Source organism: Clytia hemisphaerica, unplaced genomic scaffold, assembly GCF_902728285.1.
Source record: "Clytia hemisphaerica strain Z4C2 unplaced genomic scaffold, Clytia hemisphaerica genome assembly, whole genome shotgun sequence".
Lineage (NCBI taxonomy): Eukaryota > Metazoa > Cnidaria > Hydrozoa > Leptothecata > Clytiidae > Clytia > Clytia hemisphaerica.
Window position 1 is genome coordinate 909793 of NW_027103562.1, and position 20898 is coordinate 930690.

At 35.5% G+C, this 20898-nt stretch overlaps 2 protein-coding genes and 1 long non-coding RNA gene across 5 annotated transcripts; 2 read left to right on the forward strand and 1 right to left on the reverse strand.

The window, feature by feature from the left end:
• Positions 1-2026: 2026 nt before the first annotated feature.
• LOC136800643 (chitin deacetylase 8-like) lies at positions 2027-20572 on the forward strand. Of its 3 annotated transcripts, XM_067057291.1 has the most exons (8): positions 2027-2217; positions 4978-5059; positions 14958-15122; positions 15292-15359; positions 15479-15748; positions 16317-16631; positions 16845-17069; positions 20272-20572. In XM_067057291.1, exons 5-8 carry the CDS (start codon positions 15583-15585, stop codon positions 20409-20411), a joined length of 846 nt encoding a protein of 281 aa, XP_066913392.1. In that variant the 5' UTR covers positions 2027-2217; positions 4978-5059; positions 14958-15122; positions 15292-15359; positions 15479-15582; the 3' UTR covers positions 20412-20572. The 3 variants fall into 3 exon arrangements, with proteins under 3 accessions (XP_066913392.1, XP_066913391.1, XP_066913393.1); XM_067057290.1 differs by lacking the exon at positions 4978-5059; XM_067057292.1 differs by lacking the exons at positions 2027-2217; positions 4978-5059 and adding an exon at positions 14202-14352.
• Positions 2281-7748, reverse strand: LOC136800642 (uncharacterized protein PF3D7_1120000-like). Its single transcript, XM_067057289.1, has 9 exons — positions 7443-7748; positions 7028-7081; positions 5821-6717; positions 5450-5560; positions 5157-5285; positions 4745-4849; positions 3736-3816; positions 3265-3423; positions 2281-2623 (listed from the first exon to the last, which is right to left on the reverse strand). Exons 1-9 carry the CDS (start codon positions 7546-7548, stop codon positions 2460-2462), a joined length of 1806 nt encoding a protein of 601 aa, XP_066913390.1. The 5' UTR covers positions 7549-7748; the 3' UTR covers positions 2281-2459.
• Positions 17089-19681, forward strand: LOC136800644 (uncharacterized). The gene is made up of 3 exons (XR_010845741.1): positions 17089-18085; positions 18378-18500; positions 18906-19681. It is a non-coding gene; the product is annotated as an uncharacterized lncRNA (long non-coding RNA).
• Positions 20573-20898: the final 326 nt, after the last annotated feature.

The following is a 20898-nucleotide window of genomic DNA, read 5'->3' on the forward strand; positions in this document are numbered from 1 at the left end:
GTTACTTAAAAAGTACATTTATTTTTAGTGTTTCGCTGATTTTAACCAACTTTAGATGCCTGGCTTTCCTTAATTTGATTGTTGATCAATTAGTACTAGTAATCGTATGGTTTGGAGTGCAATTAACGATTAATCACGAGTAACAAAGGAGAAAATAGTAATTTGCACGAGTCCGAAGGACGAGTGCAAATTACGGTATTTTCTCCTTTGTTACGAGTGATCAATCGTTAATTGCACGACAAAACATACGATTCCGAGGTAATCGTCAGTAAACATTCGAAAACCTCTTTTTTTTCTTTTGTTTAAAAAGAAAACATTGCAGTATAATTTTTCTTTGTTTTCAATTAAAAGAAGCTATTGAAATGTAAAATTTCTTTGTTCTTTTTAATATTGAAGAAAAAAATTGTCTTTGTTTTTTATTATATAGTAAAAAAAAGTATCTGACACAGAACTTGGGAGAGAAAAGAATAAGGGGACAAAAGTGTCCCCCCGCCGAAGAGTGCAAAAAGTGGTAATAGTGCAATTAACGATTAATTGCACTCCTCTAAACCAATCAGATTCGAGTAATTTTGCACGGCTGACGATTAATATGCTAACAGTCCTTGTCTTTATCAATTTATCTTTGAATGTTGGGTTTCAAAAATAATCCTAGCCCTAGAACATTGCGCTTTTCACTGAGTTCAAGTATTTGAACTTTGCTTTTCAAGCTTAATTTTTCTCTCACTTTGGTTACCATAATTATCATAATAATCATTATCATAATAAACGCGGTTAGTGTAAAACGCAGGTCACAGGTCGCAGGTCACAGGTCACAGGTCGCAGGTCACAGGTCACAGGTCAACAAAGTGCAGACCGGAAAAAAAAAGAAGATCATAACAGATACATAACAAAAAAGTAATACATGCTATTTAGATATTATGAAATGACAATTGAATAGAATAACAACCTATTTTGACATAGTGACACTTACTTACAAAAATAATGACAAAATCATAAAATATGATGCCTAGTAAGACAAAAGCACGAAAAACATTTATTATACAAAATGTGATGTGGATGGTGTGAAAGGATATAAAATGGCACCAAACAGAAGCTTGCAAGGACCCTAAGAGAGTCGTTTTAGAAGGATGGAACTAATTAATTATTCAGTTATTATTTTAATGTCTTAATGACAATTTTAGACAAAAATATTAACAGAATCATAAAATATGATGCAAGAACAGACAAAAAAACGAAAAATATTTATAATACAGAATGTGATGTAGATAGTGTGAATGGATATAAAACGGCACCAATCAGAAGCTTGTGAGGTCCCTAAGAGAGTGGTTTTAGAAGGATGAAACTAATTAATCATTCAATTGTTATTTTAATGACTTAATGACAATTTTTGACAAAAATATTGACAGAATCACAAAATATCACGTCTTACAAGAGAAAAACACCAAAAATATTTAGCATACCGAATGTGATGATAACAATATGGCTGGATATAAAATTACACCAATCAGAAGCTCGTGAGTTCTCTGAGAAGGTAGTTTTAGAGCGATTTGTTTTATTATATGTAACCATCATATAACATTACAAACATTACAATATGTAATATACCTGTTATACGTATAATATGGTTTCAAATATTTTCTGGTCTGCGTTATACACGGCGCAAACCGCGAAAGATCGATAAAAGCACATGGTTAAATTTTGATGTTTGAAATGGTTTTATATGGATGAAATTGCAATTATGAATTATGTTTTTGATAATTCTTTGTGTTTTCCAAACATTTTCCTCTGCAATGACATTGATTAGAGTTAACCTGTCATCACTGACCTGTGACCTGTGACCTGCGACCTGTGACCTGTGACCTGCGTTTTACACTAACCGTAATAAACGCATCCCACCGATTTTGTCACATTCTATATTCTTGATATCCATGAATAGATAGTAGAATTTCTGTGAATCTGTACTTATGTACATTGAAATCAGACAATATATGTTATTATTTCGCTTTAATCGTGGAAATGATCAGGCCCCAAGAAAAAGTTCATTTTTGTTCCCAATTTCAGGGAATTACTCTATCGTCTATTAAATGTGATCGGGGAGGGCATTTACTACTAATTTATTCTTTTATTCTTCTTTTCATGATTATGTACCAAAACGATGATCTAAAATGGCTCCAATGGCTTAATGCGATGATATTGATTACTGCACCAAACCCATCGGTGAGTTATTATATGTTATACTTGACATTTCGCTGGTTTTAGTAATAAGTAAAGATATTTGAATCTAAGAAATGAGTTTTTCAAGGAAGATGAAGAATACAAAATTTATTTACAAAATCTGTCTCGGATATATTAATAATAAAAGGAAAATTTGCAATGTATGAATTTTACAAGAATCAGATTATATTATATTATTTCAATTCTTCGATATTGATTCTTATGATCCTCAAGCTGTGGATGCATCATCTTGTGTTATTATTGTACTGTGATAGACAATTATAGCAAGTTTTTTCACAATAGCTTTGCATCAGTTCCATCTTTTCTTCGCACCATCCAGCATTTCTCCATATTGGGCAGAATTCAGATTGCTCTTCATCGTCTGAGCATGTCTTGATGTGTGATGAACCTGTGTTTTGAGATAAAAATTGTTGTTAATTGATCTGCTTGTATGTATTGATTGGAAAGGCGATTTATAAGAGTCCCTTTTAAATACTACCATTCATTGACAAAGGTTTTCCTTTTCTAAGGAACATTTCTGATCCGTACGTTTCCATCCCCAGTTTCTTGAAGGTGTCAATTTGTGATGTACATAATTTTATTTCAGAGTCTTGTAATTAGAGGTCTACGGATGGATATGAACCCCCATGACTTTTTCATAAAGTTGAGCTAGAATCTGACAATATGTGATTTGGCTGAAGTTTGACACACTTGTTTCTTCGGTGAGTCTCTGCGGGTGTTTCTTTTTTTCATTTCCAAAAATTTCGATTTTTGGGACCTGGAGATGAGTTTTTCGCCAAAAAGAGGTTGAAACTTTGGGGTAGCCTGTAGACTTCAAAAAACGTTGTATTTGACTGAAATTTTGCACACTTATTCTTTTGGTGAATATCTGGGGGTGTTTTTCTTCATTTTCAAAAATGTTGAAGTTTGGGGCCTGGACACTTATCTATTGGTTTGTTTTACTACAATCGGGCCTGCGAATAATTCGAAGCTACTGAAGTTGAGTCTAGTGCGCTGTGTATGTTCGACTATTTTACTAACTGTACCTACCAACTGCGTTTGGATGGACAGGTTGTATGTTATTGCCTCTACACAGTCCGCAAGTTTCCATGCAATTTGTATACATCCATTTCTTTGTCACCATGTTGTTCGAATGGCAATCTTCGATGAACATCATGCATGTTGAATGCTCATACTTGTTCTCGCATACTGCAAAAAAGAAAAGCAAGTTGGTTAAACACTCCTTCGCTTATTCAATCTATCATTTAAGAACGAGAGAGTTAAATGTTTGGTGTTCTTTACTCTTAATGTACCCAAATTAAGTGGTTCGTTTTCTTTTCATCGGTAACATGCATGTCAATAAATCCTAATCTCAATTTAAAGTTTACAGTCTCACTTTTGGATCTAAAATATGTTGTATTAGCTGAATATGATATTTGATTTAAAATAGCTATCTGTTTTACAGCAACCAACTGAGTCATTGAACGAATTCCAGTAGTCTAGACACAGTGGGAACCTTACCAGGGCAATTGCTACCAATGTAGTCATCTTTAATTGTCTTTTTGTCCCAACAACATCCATAAATACTGTTCTTACATTGCTCTAAAAATAAGTATGCATAATATTTTAGGTTTTAGGAAGGAATGAAATTCGCTGTGAATTAATTTTCATTGAAGTTGAATATTTTAATGCCAAAGTTAATTAATATCTCGATGTGAAACTAAAAAATCCACCTTACAGGGAATAATAAGCTTCCTTTGGTTTCTCACGAGTCTTAATTGAGCAGCTCTCATATGACTGAATTAGGTGTATATCAATCCACAGACACTGCAGGGGATGTTTACACGAATCTACCAGACCCTCTTTTTAATACTTGTTTTGAAAGTTGCCCTTGTGGTATGTGCAATGCATTACCATAGAAACAATTTACTCTTTAAAGCTCATTAGAAAGGAGTAACTTCATCATTTTAAGTAAATAAAAGAATATCTCAGCGATGATTAGAGAAAAAAACATGTAATTCCTTTTTATTTCGGGTAAGGATTTGTTCGCCCGTTTTAAAATCGGATTATGTATGGAGATAATTGAATAATTTCACACGCTTAATCATTTCTATTTCAAAATATTTACTGTTAATGATTTACAAAACGTTAATAAATTTTTTTTGGGACTCCCTACGCCTTTTTTAAGAAACCAGGTTGCTAAGGCTCGAGCCCTGGAATTTGCGATTTTTTTTCGCTATCCCGTAGGTAAAGTAAAAGCTTTTTAGTTAATCAAGCATGGCAAACGATATCCCTTGACCCAATAAGCATAAATGTGTATAAATAATATCAGGGGTAGTCAAAGTAAAATTTTCAGAAAATGAGCTAGAATGCTTAGCAACCCCAGCCCTGACCCGAAAATTGGAGTTGCTTATAAAAAAGAGTACTCGTTTTTAATCCTTAACTTGCATTTAAGCGCAACTATGGGGTGAACGAAGAAGAACCATAGAAATTTGAAAAGTCTTACTCATAAAAATAGAAATAATCTTACCACACTGGCAAGTCTCTGGGCATTTCATTTGAGCTGTCGGTCGACCACAATATCCGAGCTGTTTGATCACCTTGCATAGTGAATCTTCCTTATCCGCACCGCAACCTATAAAAACGCACTCGTTGATAAATTAATTAATTTCTTTTTAATACCTCTAAATTGGGACGAATTTTGAATGAAACATAACTAAGTGTTGCGTTATTTGTTTAAACTTTTTCTACATTATCTATCAGGTGATAGTAAGTGGTTATTGGACACGAGCATTTCTTGATTGATGTCCATCCAAGAATCAATTACGGATGGTTACTTTAGAAGGTAACTAATTTCTCATTTTGGAGGGTTTCTTAAGTCTCAAGAACATCGACAGGCAAACAGTTGTGTCATGCGCTGGTTCCAAACGTAACTTTCTTACCAGTGGTGCAAAATCCACAAGTCTTTCTGCAATGTTGTTTCATAGTTGTTTTGTAGACATGACAATACTCCTGATATTCTCCGCAGTCGTTCTCTTGGTCTACGCATTTCTCATTTTCGTCGATTACATCTATACAGTAAGGGACGCATTAAGATGGATTTGAAAAAAATACCAATTTCATTTGGTGGTATTATGAAATAAAGATATTTGAGAATAATTAGGTTTAAAGATTTTGGTAAGTTTAGTAGCAACGGTGGTTGGTATGAGGGCTGGACATTAATCAGAAAACTTACAAAGAGTATTTTTCGTGGACTTCTTTGATTTAATTTGCTTCAACTCCTTCTTCACTTTCAATTTTGTTTCTTCTTCTGAAATTTTCTTCAAAGCATCCATAAATCGTTCCACTAAAACAGTGTGTAGAAAGACTTTTAGCTTGAAGAGTCTTAAATGAGGATGAACTTGACAAACTAAGAAACTTTCAAAAAAATTGAAAAGCGGGAGTTTTTTGTAATCTAAGGATCAAACCCAAAGATTTTGTTGGCAAGTTAAATGTATTTTCAAAATGCTTTGACGAATCAGATTTTTTATGTGCAATTTTAGGTTTAACAATAAAGTTTTCAGTCACTCAAGGAGCTTTGGAGGATGAATATAGGAAGATAAAAACCTGTTTTCTTTTCAGTAGCACCAAACGTCGCATAAACTTTGTTCGTTGCCATTTCCTTTGCTAGTCTTCGATTGACCTCTTTGTTTTCAGCTATTGCTTCCTTCAGAAACTCAGGTAGATGTTTCTTTGTGGGTATTTGATGAACCTCCTTTTTTGGTATCTCTTTCTTATTCTGATTCTCAGCTAAAAGCTTTTCAAGAAAATTTTTAGATTTGATATCGAGTTGAGAGATTGCTTCTACAGTCTTTTTTGCCTCTTTGGATTTCGGTATTTCTTTCTCCGATAATTTTTCTGTCTTTGCCACATCTCTCTTTGATTCAGCAAAAAGCTTCTCCAAAAGTGCTTTGGATTCGGCGTCAATATGCTTACTCTCCTCAGCACCCTTCTTAGCGATCTTCAATTTCGGGATGTTTTTCGACACCTCTTTTGGAATGGTTTTCGACACCTCTTTTAGAATGGTTTTCGACACCTCTTTTGGAATGGTTTTCGACACCTCTTTTGGAATGTTGGACTTCTTTTCTTGTGCTTCTGCTTCTGAAAAAAGTTTTTCGAGAAATCGTTTTGACTCAACGTCAATTTGCTCATTTGCTTCTACACTCTTCTTGAATTGCGCCTTCTTTTTAGCGATTTCCTTTTCGGCTTCGGCTTGTAAGAGATTCTCGAGAGCCTTATCAGAATCAAGAGTCCTTGTAGTAATGCTATCCTTTTTCACTTGAGCACCGTTTGGGATCCTTGCATTCACTGATGCTAACCATTCCGGGATCTTCTTGTCGACGTCATCGTCATCCCTCTCGGCAGGCTTTGTAAACATCGAAATATCGATACTTGAGAGCTGTGAATCCACTGATCTTTTCAGCTGACTCAATTCCATTCCTCTCAATAGACTGTTGACAGTATCTAGTGGAGAAAGCATCTTTTTAATTCTTACTGCTTACCACTTTTTTTTGCAGGGGAATGGGATTGAGGATTTCTGTTTCCTTGGTATCAAAATCAACCAATCACAGACAGCACACATCTTCAACTAACGTTGTATGGATGTTATGAGTGTTGTTTCTAACACTTTCCCCTTTTTGTCACTCCTCATTATATGTCTCTTAAGGCTTTTTAGGGCCGTTAATGGTCATGGTTTCCCTTGACATACTTGAGTTTACTCATTAGTAATCGTTAGCACTTTGTTGGAAGTTGACGAATTGGAAAATATGCTTACATTTCAGTGAGTCTTGTGGACCTTGTTGTATGGCGCGCTTACTTTTGAAGGTTTCTGTATATAAGGTATAAGAATTATGCATTGTTAGTTTATAATATATACCTTTTGGCTAACTAGGTACAGTATTCAAGGTATACATCTTATGTTAGTATAAGGCCTTTCCGGATAATTAAAACAGCCATCGTAATCGTCACTAATCAAACATTTCATTACCTCTCCAGTGGGCAGTTTTTGAAAAGTGTAAGAAAAGACCTTTTGAGAGACTTGAATTTCTTTGTGGATTCCTGGGAACAAGAGCAAATGAAAATCAAATCTTGGCATCATTATAATGATCTGTTTTAGGCTAAAAAAATAGGGAACCTTTTCTAGAAACTTTGATGGTCAGGATTTATTACCGAAAGTGTATTCTTCTTACCTTCATCAAGGGTATTCTTTTTCTGTTGTTTCGACACGCTATTCGGATATACATAGTTGAAACAACAAAATAGCAAAACCACAAATGCTACTTTTTCTACTCTCATGATGCCGATAAACCAACGAAATCAAATCTAAATTCTCTCAAATCTAATTCAATTTGTTATAACCGTCCGTTTCCATCTAAAGCATCACTTTATGTTATGAAGACTGATTCTTTCTCGTTGACGCTCACTGTGGTATCACCATTTTCACAAAAATAATCTTGCATCCTTTTGCTTTTAATGATGCTCCTATGAGACCCATAGGTTCCTTATCAATGGTGTTTTATCAGTCCAATCTTATAGGGGGATTAAACCATTCAATACAAAGTCATTAACAAGTTAATTAATGTGAATTGATTAATTAGCATTTGCTTTACCATACTATGCGTAACTTATTATCAATCAAACATCTTATAAAGATTTCTACGTTTCGATTGTACGATCTCAACTGATTGAGATGAGGTCTGTGACATTAAGTTGACCAGAACCAAACAACATCTAAGCTTCTGGTTTTAAAATAACTTCTCTGTGGAAAAACAGCGATTGAAGACTGAACTTCAAATAAGATTTACTTCGTATTAAGTTTAAAACACCGTGTCATTCATATATAGTGAGTTTGTATGTTTGTCGGCAGGGCCGATTAGGTTTAGATTTTCCTAGATCTTGACTGACTGAGGAGGACGGTAGATCAGCACTTTTACTTTTTCTCGATTTTGTGGGTCAAAACTACGAGCTGTTCCAGATCGTTTCAGTTCCTCCGTCGTTCTCAAAGGCGCAGTTACATAAACTCGGTGATAGTGAATCAAATGTAATGAGTTCTTTTTCTATTGTGAAGCATCTTCGCATGATAAAATGTCGTTAAAAAACGTAGATATGCCAAGTTAACGACTGGTCTAGTAGTAGATCTATCAACCGAATTTTTCTGAAATTAAATTAGATCGGATTTGGGTTACGTTTCGATCGATTCAATTTCGGGTTACTGTGACTCGGTTATATTCGAATACTTTTGATCACTTTTGTACACTTCGACTCCATTTCTCTGTTCGAGATCCGTTGTTTTGTCTTTCAAGTTAGAGCTTTCATTTGATTTGATACCTTATCCACGGGGTACTTCTCTTAATCTTGGGAGAAGTATTTGTTATGACATTATGTGAACTATTATTACTACCTTCTTTGTATTTTGGTTTTAATTAAGTTGTTTTTAGATTGCTGTGAGAGTTTGAACTAAATATAGGGTTATAGAGCTATTCCTATGATATTAGGACTTACTAGAAGCTTAATTTTGATTATGTAGAGTGTTTTTTTGGAAGTACTTTAGGAACATTCCATTCATTAAATAAATGAATTCGTTTATTTCGGAAAGACGAACAGTTTGGTTGAGTAGACCAATTTTTTTTGCTCACTTTTAGCCAAAGGATTTCTGTGTATAATGTATAGTCACCCGCGTTTTTTCTACGCAATTAACGTCTATTCTACTTTGCAACTTTTTTGAATATTTTTAGCCCAGGTTTTCGGGCTCCAAACATTCGATTTTTTGACGTCACTTTTAACTTTCGAAACTCCTGCAGTAGCGAAAAAATCGAATTTGCGTCAAAGCATTTGTAAGGCTTCTATTTTTCAAAAATCGTCAAAGTGGAGCTTACTAAGAAACGAGATGAATGATCCCAGTTATTGGCGAGGTGTTCGCTAAGTCTATACTAGACTTTACGGCTTTCTTCTACGCAGTGACTAAAGCTGTCAAATCGAATTATTTTGTTCATTGCCCAACTTCTGATCTTACTAAAAGAATCAGACTGATAAAATTTTATTATTTTTTTACAAATATTTGTTGATAAAAATCTTAATCAAATTCTGGAACATTCCTGTAGAGTTCGGCTAGATGACAAAGATCTTATGATTTTAGCCAGTATAAAATTCAGCGTATCTTAAAACATCAGTAGAGAGGTATTCTTGGTGATTAGAAGATGGCGGCACTCAACGTTCTAGCAACTCGATATGCTGCGGCTAAACATCAATATAAAGCAAACCAAAAATTGAGTAAAAAACGGTCAGCACGAGAACCGTCCACCACTATGAGGCTGGCTTCCAACATGGCAGCCCTTCATAATCCTGATTATTACGTCATGAAATTCATTGATAGTGCAAGGAAAGATTCCATAGAAGCTGCTAAGAAACGGAATGAACAATCTTCTTCGTCTAAATCTGACCCCTCTTCGGAAAATAAAGATTCACCTTCGGCTGCGAGGCAAACTCAATAGAAGTACAATCAAGAGACTGGATAGTGGTGCAGATGCTTTAGATCCGACAGCTATTTCCACTTATTACGTGAAGAAATTCATCAATAATGCAAGGGGAAAGAAAGTTCCTGCGAGTTTAAAACGCGTACAGTCCAAGCAAGAAGGCAGTCCTGTTGCGCCTGTAAAAGTTGCACCTGTAAAAGTTGGACCATCAACAATATACTACGCGAGGAAATTCATTAAAAACACCAAGAAGAAAATTGAAGCAACCAAACAGCACGAGTCAAATGTTGTATCGATCTCTGAATGTGTTGCTACTGATGGTGAAGCTTCCAAGACAACAAAAGGAATCGAAAACAACAGAGAAGACCCAGCACCAAGTGATAAACAGTCTTTAAGTCTCCCTTCCATTTATTTCGTCAGAAAGTTCATCACCAATGCAAAAGGGGAGAAAGTGCCCTCCAGTTTGAGACGAGTGCAAACAAAACGAGATATAACCCGCGAAGAACCATCGCCAACTTCCAAAACTGCGTCGATGAAAGACTCAGCCTCTTCTGTGTATTATGTCAACAAATTCATCAAAAATGCAAGAAAGAAAGCTTTGAAAAATGTTCCTATACATCAGGACAATGAACAGGACACTCATTGTGGCTTAGGATCTACAAGCTCGGATGAAATAGGAAAGAAGGGTGAAGAAATGAAAAAAAGTAACAATGAAAATGAGATTACCAGCCTCGCTTCCGCTTACTATGTTCGAAAATTTGTCACTAACACAAAAGGGAAGAAAGTTCCTGGAAGTCTAAGATTAGTGCGACCAAAATCAATTGACAGGCCAGATTATGCTAATAGCTCATCGAGCGACCAAAAAATTCCGTCTATACTCCATTTGAATAAAACCAACGATGATACGTTACAAAGAAAAAAGGTATCCACGAGCTCTGAAAATGAGCTTGCCTTATCGAGAGTTTCAGATTCTCATGTTACTAAAGTGGATAGAGACCTCGCGAAAGGAATCGTTGTGGATGAAATGGCCCCCTCCACTTATTACGTCAAGAAGTTTATCAGAAATGCCAAGGAGAAGGGAAGACTCGACACCTCTAAAATGCGAATTCCTACAAAGAATAATTCACTTGGCAGGAGTACTGGAACAGAAGTCATCCAGCCCATAGCCTCAGCATATATTGTCAATACTTTGAGTAGCGAAAATTCAAAACAAAGCACGGCTAGACACATGATTGAAAAACCCATTGTAGTAGAGAACAATGATAACGAGAACTACGTGGTACGACCCTCCTATCACTATGACAGACAGTCAGTAAACAGTGTCAGGAAAAAGAAAATAACTGCACCTCCTTAAAGGCCCCCTTAGAGTATTTAACATTGATGATATATGTCTTTTTCGGGTTATTGTATTGTATTTAATATTTAAGTTTGTTAGATATAGTAGAGGGCATTTTGTAAAATCGCTCAATTGTTTTGGTCAAAGCACTTGTTATACACGTTTGGAAAGCTAAGGGGTAGGGGAATCAAAATTACTTAGGTTCCATTTTTTTTCGGACACTTAGGTGTGATTGTCGGACAAATATGACGGTCTCAGGTAAAAATTATAGGGTCAAAAATTAATGAAAATTTTAGCTTGAGATAACGGAGACCTGTTTTATTTTTTTGGAAAGCTCTCAAAAAATTAGGATTAGAGATATATTGCAAGTATAGGTGATTTCTGTTCCTAACCCGAGATATTAACCCTTAAAAACAGTGTTTTTCAGCCAGAAACAGCTTTTTTGTTCAGTTTGCGCTTTTTGATCACTTTCGCAACAAGAAATGGACAAAAGTTACTATTTTATTAAAATTTCTCCCAGCGAAATATATAAACTTTCATGACCTTTAAAAATTAAAGAGCCAAAGTTGACTTTTCCAATCAAATCACAAAGAAACACACGTTTTTCATAACTTTCTTTGTGATTTGATTGGAAAAGTCAACTTTGGCTCTTTAATTTTTAGTACGTCCTCCGAATTCTTTAATTAAGAATCAAAAAGTACACAGTTTTATACAAACATTCAAAATTTTTGAAGCTTTCCGATGCTCCTAAACTTTTTGAGTTTCAAGCTTAAAAATGTTCTTAACATGTTCTTATTTTCACGATTTTAGAGATTTTTGTCCATTTTCCTAAGAAATCGGGTGATTTAGAGTCTGCAAAGCCTTAAAATGTTCTCAATTTGTTCTTAATATTTTGGCCACCGAAGCCTTATGTTCTTATATATAGTTTGTTCTTATAAAAGAATATGTACTGATTTGACAGAAACTCGTGTGAAGGAAGGTCGCTATTTTCGTTTTCTGATGAATATGTCAAAAATAAAGATCTCGTAATCGGAAAATAATCAAAAATGATACGAAGAAGCTTTTTAAGTTCATGGTCAATTTATTTCGTTTGAAGAAAGCTAACTTTTTCGTTTATTGATGAAGATGTCAAAAATAAAGATGTCACTTACAGTACACGTTTTTTTTTTTATTAGAACAACTAAAATTTGGCTGAGCCTGGATGTGCTTATTTTTTTAGCAATTTTCAGCCTAAAATGTTCTTAAATGCGTTCTTATTTTTTCAGACTACTCTAAATCGACAATATGATACAAAATAAAGGGCACCTAAATTTGGCAAAATTTGAACAATATTTGACTCTCGACTTTTGAAGATCCACCCCTAAATTCGGTTAAAACTGCTTAAAAAGAGGAAAAAATTGTAGTTTCTTGTCATTTTTTTCCAAACTGAGGCTGGGCATGTTCTTAAGATGTTCTTAATTTTTCGACGAATTTCAGCCTATATGTTCTTATAAACTAGGTTCTAATAAAAAAAAAAACGTGTAATCTAATCATCAGTTATCATAAATCTTTACTTTACTTTTATTGATAATTTGTTCTGATTGGTGGTACTTTGTAGAAAGTTGTATGGGTGTAATTTACCTCCCTTCTGCATTTTTGAAGCAGATTGTTGTGGTCATTCGAAAACTGCCGACCAGTGAGTGCATAGCTCCGTAATCACTATCATTTGATATTCCAATGGCGGATTGGCGGCCGCCCCACGTTAAAGCTCTAAAGGAGTGGGCCAATTTCCCATCGGAGAGGAATGATAGTCGGCCTTTGATGTGCCGCATCCCCAGTCGGGTTCAACTACCCTTGCGCGTAAACCTGAAAATTTTGTTTGGACCCGCCAATCCCCGAAAACGAGGGCTGGGGTTTACCAGGCCTCCCGCTGCAAAATTCCGTAATCTAAACTTTCCAGATGTTTAAAATTTTCCCGACCTTCAGAGCTTTAGCGTGTCGGATGAAAATTTCTTCATCTAGGTGCCAGATAATTGCCACTATAACATTTCCATCCTAAGTGTTAGTAAGAACTTTCTTCTTTGTAATCGTATGTTAACAATGCCATCATTTTCACCATTCTTTCCAATTCATGTTCATGTTGTTAAATTCTTCTTTTATCAAAAGTTAATCTTAGATGTGGCTTTGTATACTGTATTACTTCGGGCGTTCATTAAACATTTTTCCTTATAGGGGGGCGTTTATTCGAGGGAAGGGCTTTCAAAAGAAGGGTACGTTTGTAATACGGTATCATATTTTCGGCAAGGCATTCTTCGTTCATTGGTTATTGGGGAGATGCAGTTGCAGCAGGTTTGGTAAGTGGGACTTAATCCAAAAGAAAGTGAAGAGATAACATACTTCAAATCTCTCCATCGGAATGATTTAATTTTGAACCAAATATTTTCAAAAGCTGCTGACTTTTTCTTGGGAGTAACTTGAAAACCTCGGAACTTTTTATAAAAATTACGTGCTCACTTTCCCTTTTGTAATGTTGGGTGACCATGTTAGCTCTTTTCCAAGTTCAGTTTTGGGACTTCCATTTAGTTTCGGCACTCACCTTTGGAATTATTTTAGGTTTTCCGAAAGGAGTGGCATTGAAAACGAACGAATACCGCAAGTTAGCGTGTCACCAATTAACCATATTCTCACGGAGGTCATTTGTAACTTTTGTAATTTTGACGCTAATCAGTTAATGACATCATGGATTTGAATGACGTGCTTCATTGTTCTATGTTTCAAAATAGCTTCTGTCGATTTCACTAAATATTTATGATTCTTTCAGAAGAACAATGTTTTTTTCATGTAGAAATATCTGAATTACGGTTTCTTCTGCTAATTTGTAAGAACAGAACTGATCATATATACGAGCCGTTGGTAGTTGTCTATCTTATAATAAAATTCTTCCATCTCCTTCAACTTTGAAAGTATTATTCTTTCAAGTTATTCTTAAGAAAATCAAGTTGTTCGTAAGAAAATCAAGTTGTTCGTAAGAAAATCAAGTTGTTCTTAAGAAAAACATTTTAATAATAGATAATGTAACAACTAATAGCTGGACACGAAATTACAAATTCAGTGTAATCAGAAAAATTATAATTACTTGTATAAGTTGCATTGGGGAAAGAAAATATTGACAATCTGTCAAACAGTGTCTCACAGAGAGGGGCACAAGGCGCAAACTTCTAAGAAATATGCGCGCTCAACTTCTACTTAGTGTTTTTTGGGTGTTTGTGAATTTTCATTGTGTATCTATGAATGAGTTTGAACTGCCTGAAGGTAAGCGGCTCTTTGGAATGGTAAATGGTTTCGCCTTATTGATTTTTTCCTTTGTTCCTCGTTTCATATAAGCTAGTTTATGTATGTGTGTTTTTCAGCGACGGAGAGGGTCAGCTTCTGATTTTTCTAGAACCTGATTGACTGAGGACGACCGTAAATCAACACTTTTTCCGTCCTCGATTTCGCGGGTCAAACTGAGAGTTATTCAAAATTGCTTCACTCACTCTGCTACCCTCAAAAGATTCATTCATACTGCACTATCATAATAAGTTCAATAGCAAAATAAGTAAATACACGTTTTTTTTTATAAGGAACACGTTTATAAGGAACGCAAGGCTGAAAATGGTTCAAAAAATAAGGAATTGTTAAGGAACTGCTCAGGCTGAGAATAAGTGGATTTGAAAATAATGTACCTTATTGGGACTAATTTGACCAAATTTTGATCTTTCAAGGGGCAAAAAGTTCAAAATTTGCTATGTAGTAAGGAACTCGATAAGGAACTTTGAGACTGAAATTCTCTGTAAAAATAAGGAACTCCAGGCTCAGAGCAAAGTTAAGGTTCCTTATAAAAAAAACGTGTACAATTCCTCTTTCTTAACTTTCAGATTTCTGCAAAGACAAGCCCATCTTCAATGAACACCAAGTTGAGTGCAATAAATATATCATATGCGGCGCCCTCGTGCCGGTTATCCTCAAGTGCCCAGAGCCACTAGCATGGGACAGCAGACGAAACATTTGTAATTGGAGACGCTACACCAAATGCAAAACAGGTAAGGGTATCTTAAATGTATTTTGCTGAGGAAAACGCTGCTACTTTATAAGAACTATCGCTTGATGGAGAATTGAACTTATTTAGTTTTCTTTTGCAAATAGTTTCAAAAGAAATGGAAAATCATACTTTTATCATATTAGTTAAACCAAATTTGACCTCTCTTTTAGAACCAACAACGACAGCTACCAATACTAACCAAAAGTGACCAAACACACTATACCTTCTAACACCAGAGGTTGGTACCATAAAACTGAGCGTGTAAAACTTTAACCGTTTTTTAAATGGTATTGAGTAATAGCTGAACACTATTCTTCTACCGGTAGTAAAAAAGTTCAACCTTCTCCTATTTCACAGTGCTTGCTGAATTGAAGTGTGATCATACAAAATGTACCTTACCAAATTGTCGTTGTCAAAGCCCACAGGTTCCTGGTGAATTGCCAACTTCACAGGTCCCACAAATGGTTCTCATCTCATTCGATGGGCCTGTCAATCAAGCAAATCATGAATTTTTCACTGAAACTTTTGATGCTCGGTTGAATCCAAATCGATGTCCAGTAAAAGTGTCCTTCTTCGTATCGGATCATGGAAATGATTATAAATTGACTCAGAAGCTTCATCGGAAAGGTTGGTACATTGTCATCTTTGAATTCTCAAAAAAAAACCTTGGCTTATATATAGCGAGCACCTCACTAAAAACCGGGATTTTTCATCTCGTTTTTAATGAGTTCCACTTTGACGATTTTTGAAAAATAGAAGCTTTTCAAGTGTTTTGACGCAAATTCGATTTTTTCCTCCTGCAAAGGCTTCAAAAGTTTAAAGTGACGTCAAAAAACCGAATGTTTGGAGCCCGAAAACCTGGGCTTAAAACATTCGAAAATGTCGCAAAGTGGAATGGACGTTAATTGCGTAGAAAAAACGCGGGTGACGTATAGGTCTAGTATAGGCTATGGCTTATACAGATGTGGAAAAGTAAAATTTGTCATGATTGTCCGACAATCTCAATATGACTTGATTCAGGATTGAAATATTTTAGTGGTCGCAATTTCAGCTTTATCAGTATTTTAGTCCTTATTCCTAATGAGTTCTGCTTCAGAAAGGCAGAACATCGGAGAATTTCATGAAAAAGGACTTCTGTGTAATGTGGTGAAATTTCTTTCTTTTTTTTAAAGTAGTTTTTTTCTTTTATATAAAGGTCATGAAATCGCTGTCCGATCGTTAGCACCTGACCAAACACACGGATACTGGAAAAACATCAGCTATCTTGATCTCGTCAAAGATGTGATTGGTTTAAAGCTCAAACTCACATTGAATGGAATCAATCACGTGACCGGTTATCGAGCACCTTTCCACCAATCAGCTGGTGACACAACTTTCGCGGCTCTACAAGAGTATGGGTTCGAGTATGATTCGTCTCTACCAATCAGATCGAAGGAGAAACAATGGTGGCCGTTCACGATGGATTCTGGGATACATTCGTTTGATTGTTTGTCCCCTCCCTGTCCGAAATGTAAGTAAGCCCATTCATACTCAATACAAGTTGAATAGTTGTAAGAGCTATGAGAACTTTACACCACGGTCATTGTATGGGCTAAACATCAAGCGGCGATACTTTTTACAAAAAGCAGAAAAAATTAGCCAAACCAAGAAATCTCTCTCATTTGGAAATTGATTATATTATATTTCAGTTATATCTTAAACAAAAGATAATTCGCTCTTTCAGACTCGTACCCTGGATTATGGGAGTTACCATTGACGTCATTGAGTGACGGAGAAGAATCTTGCAGGACCTATCAATCGTGCACGAATTACGTTCAAACATCAGATGGATTCTACGATTTCTTGATGAAAAATTTCTTCCGATTGTACCAAGGAAATAAGGCACCTCTTACACTGGCAGGAACAGCTTCATGGTTGATGTCCCCAAGCCATCCTTACAGAAGACAAGGTATTAGGACTTTTCTATTGTCATTTTACAGTGTCTGTGTTTGATAAATGGTTACGATTCTACGGGTGAGTGTATCATTGGATTATTCAATTATGCAGGTTCATATTGCTGGGCTATCAATCAAGTCTCAGATTATCAATTTATACTGGGGAACTGCGATGCTTTTATTTCCCTATTTTCATTGTCTGCCGAATTCCGTTCCATACAATACTTCGGTCCTTTATCCGCTACCTATATCTCTATGTACACGCATGTGTAAATGTACTGTTATAAAGTATAGTTTTAAGGATGAATAGAGGGCATGAATTTCAAAGTTAACAGCGAGAAAGAAGGGATGGAACTTTTACCGTCAGAGAATAAAAAGACATAGCCATAGCCTACCATAGGACGTTCTCGTGTCTTGTGAGAACTTTAAATTGTTTGAAGAAACACGCTTGTCCTGTTCAGAAGTTAGAAGAGGAAAAGTCAGACACCAAATAGTCACAAAGATTATTCTGAAATAACTAGAAAAAGTCAGAGCGCTAATGCAAGATGATTGAAACGATTATTGAGTAAGAGAAGCAAAGAAGGAAAGTTTGGAGGTATGTTTCTTTTATTGATAGAATTTAGAGTTGTAATCAATTGACAGTACTAATTGGTCAGCCCCGGTGACCCTTCAAATCGGTTCCGCTGTTTTTTTCCAGCCGAGTCGCCATCATCATGGTGGGATTTGGATAATCAGCTTCAATTCCGATTTTTCCCGATTCGATTTTTGGACAACCGGGTTATAATGATATGTGTGCGTCGGGATGCGTTGTAATTTCATAATGATTTCATATAGCGCGTCGGCGTTATTGCATCAGCCGTTATCTCCCTTATATTGCGCCACCTCTTTCGAAGCGTACTGTGGACAATTTTCTGAAATGTTTGAGTAGATTCGCAGTAGTAGCTGGCTAAGTTGTTTCACAAACGTGATGGTTGAATGGCTGGAAGAAGAGTTCAAGCAGTCTCAACTTTCATCATATCTTGAGGTTGAGGTGAGAGTTTTTGATTTATATGAATCAAAGTTTATTGATTCCTTGTCAAAGTTATTTTCAAAAAAGATAGCATATTCATAGTTTATATTTTCTTTTTTGCATATTATAAATCTCTATTATAAATCAAAATCCTGCAAAATTTACTAAAAATGAACACTCAAATCTCTCTGTTGATTGACAAAAGAATAATGGACAAAATGTATATATGAATGAATTTGGTGTTGAAATGAAAATGTTGGTAATTCGTTGATTGTTTATTGTTGTTTTACTATCTGGTGTTACATGTTTATAGTATCGAAGAAGTCCATGGCTTTGCATCGTTTGAGCTTGGTATTACCATCGCCTTCCTGTTTTTGTTGTTGGTTCGTTTCTTCACACCTGAATACTGCACTGAAAGAGTTCATAAAAGTGATAGGTAAGCTAAAGGTCTCTTTTTGATCCATCAAAATTTGCTAACGCAGACACTTTAACGTGTGTTTCTAGGTATATCTTAGAAAGCAATCATTTTATAGTCCTTCCATTTTCATTTGAATAATGTCTTTTTATTCGTCCAGCCATCTCTCAAAGAACGTTAAAAATCTATGATAGTCTTTTGTCTCAATGAAAGAATAAAAGGGATTTGTTAGCGCTAGTTTGCAAGCGTTCTGTTTCATTACTTTAACATACAAAATATTTGATAAAAAGTATACTGGTATAGGACTATACCTTAAGCAATTAATCATGAATGATCTAAGTTTTAAAGAGTGAAGTGATTTTGTTCATGTTGTTATTATTATTTACCTGTGTATGGGACTTAAATATCTTCATTGTTTTGTTGTAGATATGCTATGCCGGGATCAATCAATAACCAAATAAAGACCCTGTCAACGCACCGGACTTAACGAACACGGGACATGCGAAAGTCCAGTGTAAAATGAGAATTTTTTTACCATCGGACAATCTCTACACCGGACTTAAGGAAGTCGGATGTCTGGTGTCGGAGAAGGATATTTTTTTCCACCGGACAATCAAAACACCGGAAACACTAATTCAATGTCTTGTTATTGGAATTATTGCTGTTGGAATAACATTGGTATTGGACAATAATTAAAGACTTTATTTCAACTAAAGAGTATTACATATTTCAAATGTATTGCAAAGAAGTACTCTCGGGTACCTAATAGCCGGGGGGGGGGTTGGAATAAGCAGGGGGGTTGGAAAAAATCTCAAAATTTAATAAGCGGGGGGGTTGGAATAAAAATGTCCTGGGTGGAAAATGTTTGAAAAGGAGGCTAATACAGCAGAATTAAGACAAAAAAGGGAACTTTCAAAAACATTTTCCCAAAAATTAATAAGCGGGTTGGAATAAGAATGTCCTGGGTGGAAAATTTTCGAAAAATTAATTAGCGGGGGGGGACGGCTATTAGGAACCTGAGAGTAATTAATATTGTACAATAGTAATATTGTTAATATTTATAGACAATTATATGATTATCTAAAACAAGATTGTTCAAAATTTATGTTAAAAATGAATTTTTTTCAAACCTTGTTACACATTTTTTTTATAAGCAACTCCATTTTTCGGGCCAGGCCTGGAGTTGCTAAGGGTTTTTTGAAATCCAGGCTCAAAGTTTGCTTAAAGATTTTCAAGCACGTTTTTGCATTTTTTAACAATTTTTCAATTTTGAATGGGCAGTAGAGGCATTTTTCGAAGATTTTCAAGTTGTGTCAAAGTTCTTTTTTATTGCTGAGGAAAAAAGTTGCTAATTTGGATTTGAGGCCTCAGGGTTGCTAAGCAAGGTCCTTATTTTTTGGGCCATATTGAGGCCTGAGCCCTAATCAACTCGGTTGCTTATAAAAAAAATGTGTAATCGACCCTGACAAAATGTTGACGATTTTTGCACCCATTTTGCCTAAGCCACCTCCAGGAGTAGTTTATCGTTATCTTGTGATCACATATCCTTTTTGCTACTCTCTCTTGATCCAGCTTATCCTTTGATCTATCTTATCCTTTAGGGCTGACCTTCCAGCGCAGCTGGTTTATTTTATATCGATTCGACTCGGTTCCCAACCCATCCATAACGTCATAAAACGAATGAATGTTATTGATTATCTTTGCTGATATTCCCAACCCATTGACTCTATACCATTACCAATACTTGTTTACGTTTTGAATTCTTAGTTTTGATGGTTTCAATTTCTTTTAGGTTTCATGAAATTCCTAAATCACATCGGTTCGTTCAAAGATGTTTACGTTGTCAGTGGATCACAGGCGTTAGATTGGATCCGCAGCCCTGTATCGAGCGAGAAAAAGATTGCCGATCGTCTAAAGTCTTGGTCGTGTTAAAAAAATTCCCATGTTTTATGTTTTAATGTGACAACATTCACAGCTGAATGGCAGAGAGGGGTCTTTTGATTCCAAACTCAGATCTTGTAGATAGTTTATATTATAGAAATTATTTATTCCAAAAGAAATATTTACCCAATATAAAACATTGCTCTTGCTTATCCCGCTTATTTGATATTCATTTGATCTCAATGATATTTTCTTCAATAAGACCACTGGCCAGGTTGTTAGAGGGGACCAGCGTCTAAAATAGGCTAAAAAACCTAACATTTTGTGCCAAAAACTGGTCATGTGAAAAATAAAACGAGGGGTGCTAACCTGTCTCAAATAACTGGGTATCCTCTTCAGATGCATTTGCAAGTAAGGTTCATCGGTGCTGACGATATAGTTTTGACTTGTGCTTTTTCTCTTTTCTCTTTAAAATCAATGGATTAAGACTCCAGACTTCTCCTGAAAGACTATTTTTCTGTAGTCCAAAGAATTATTT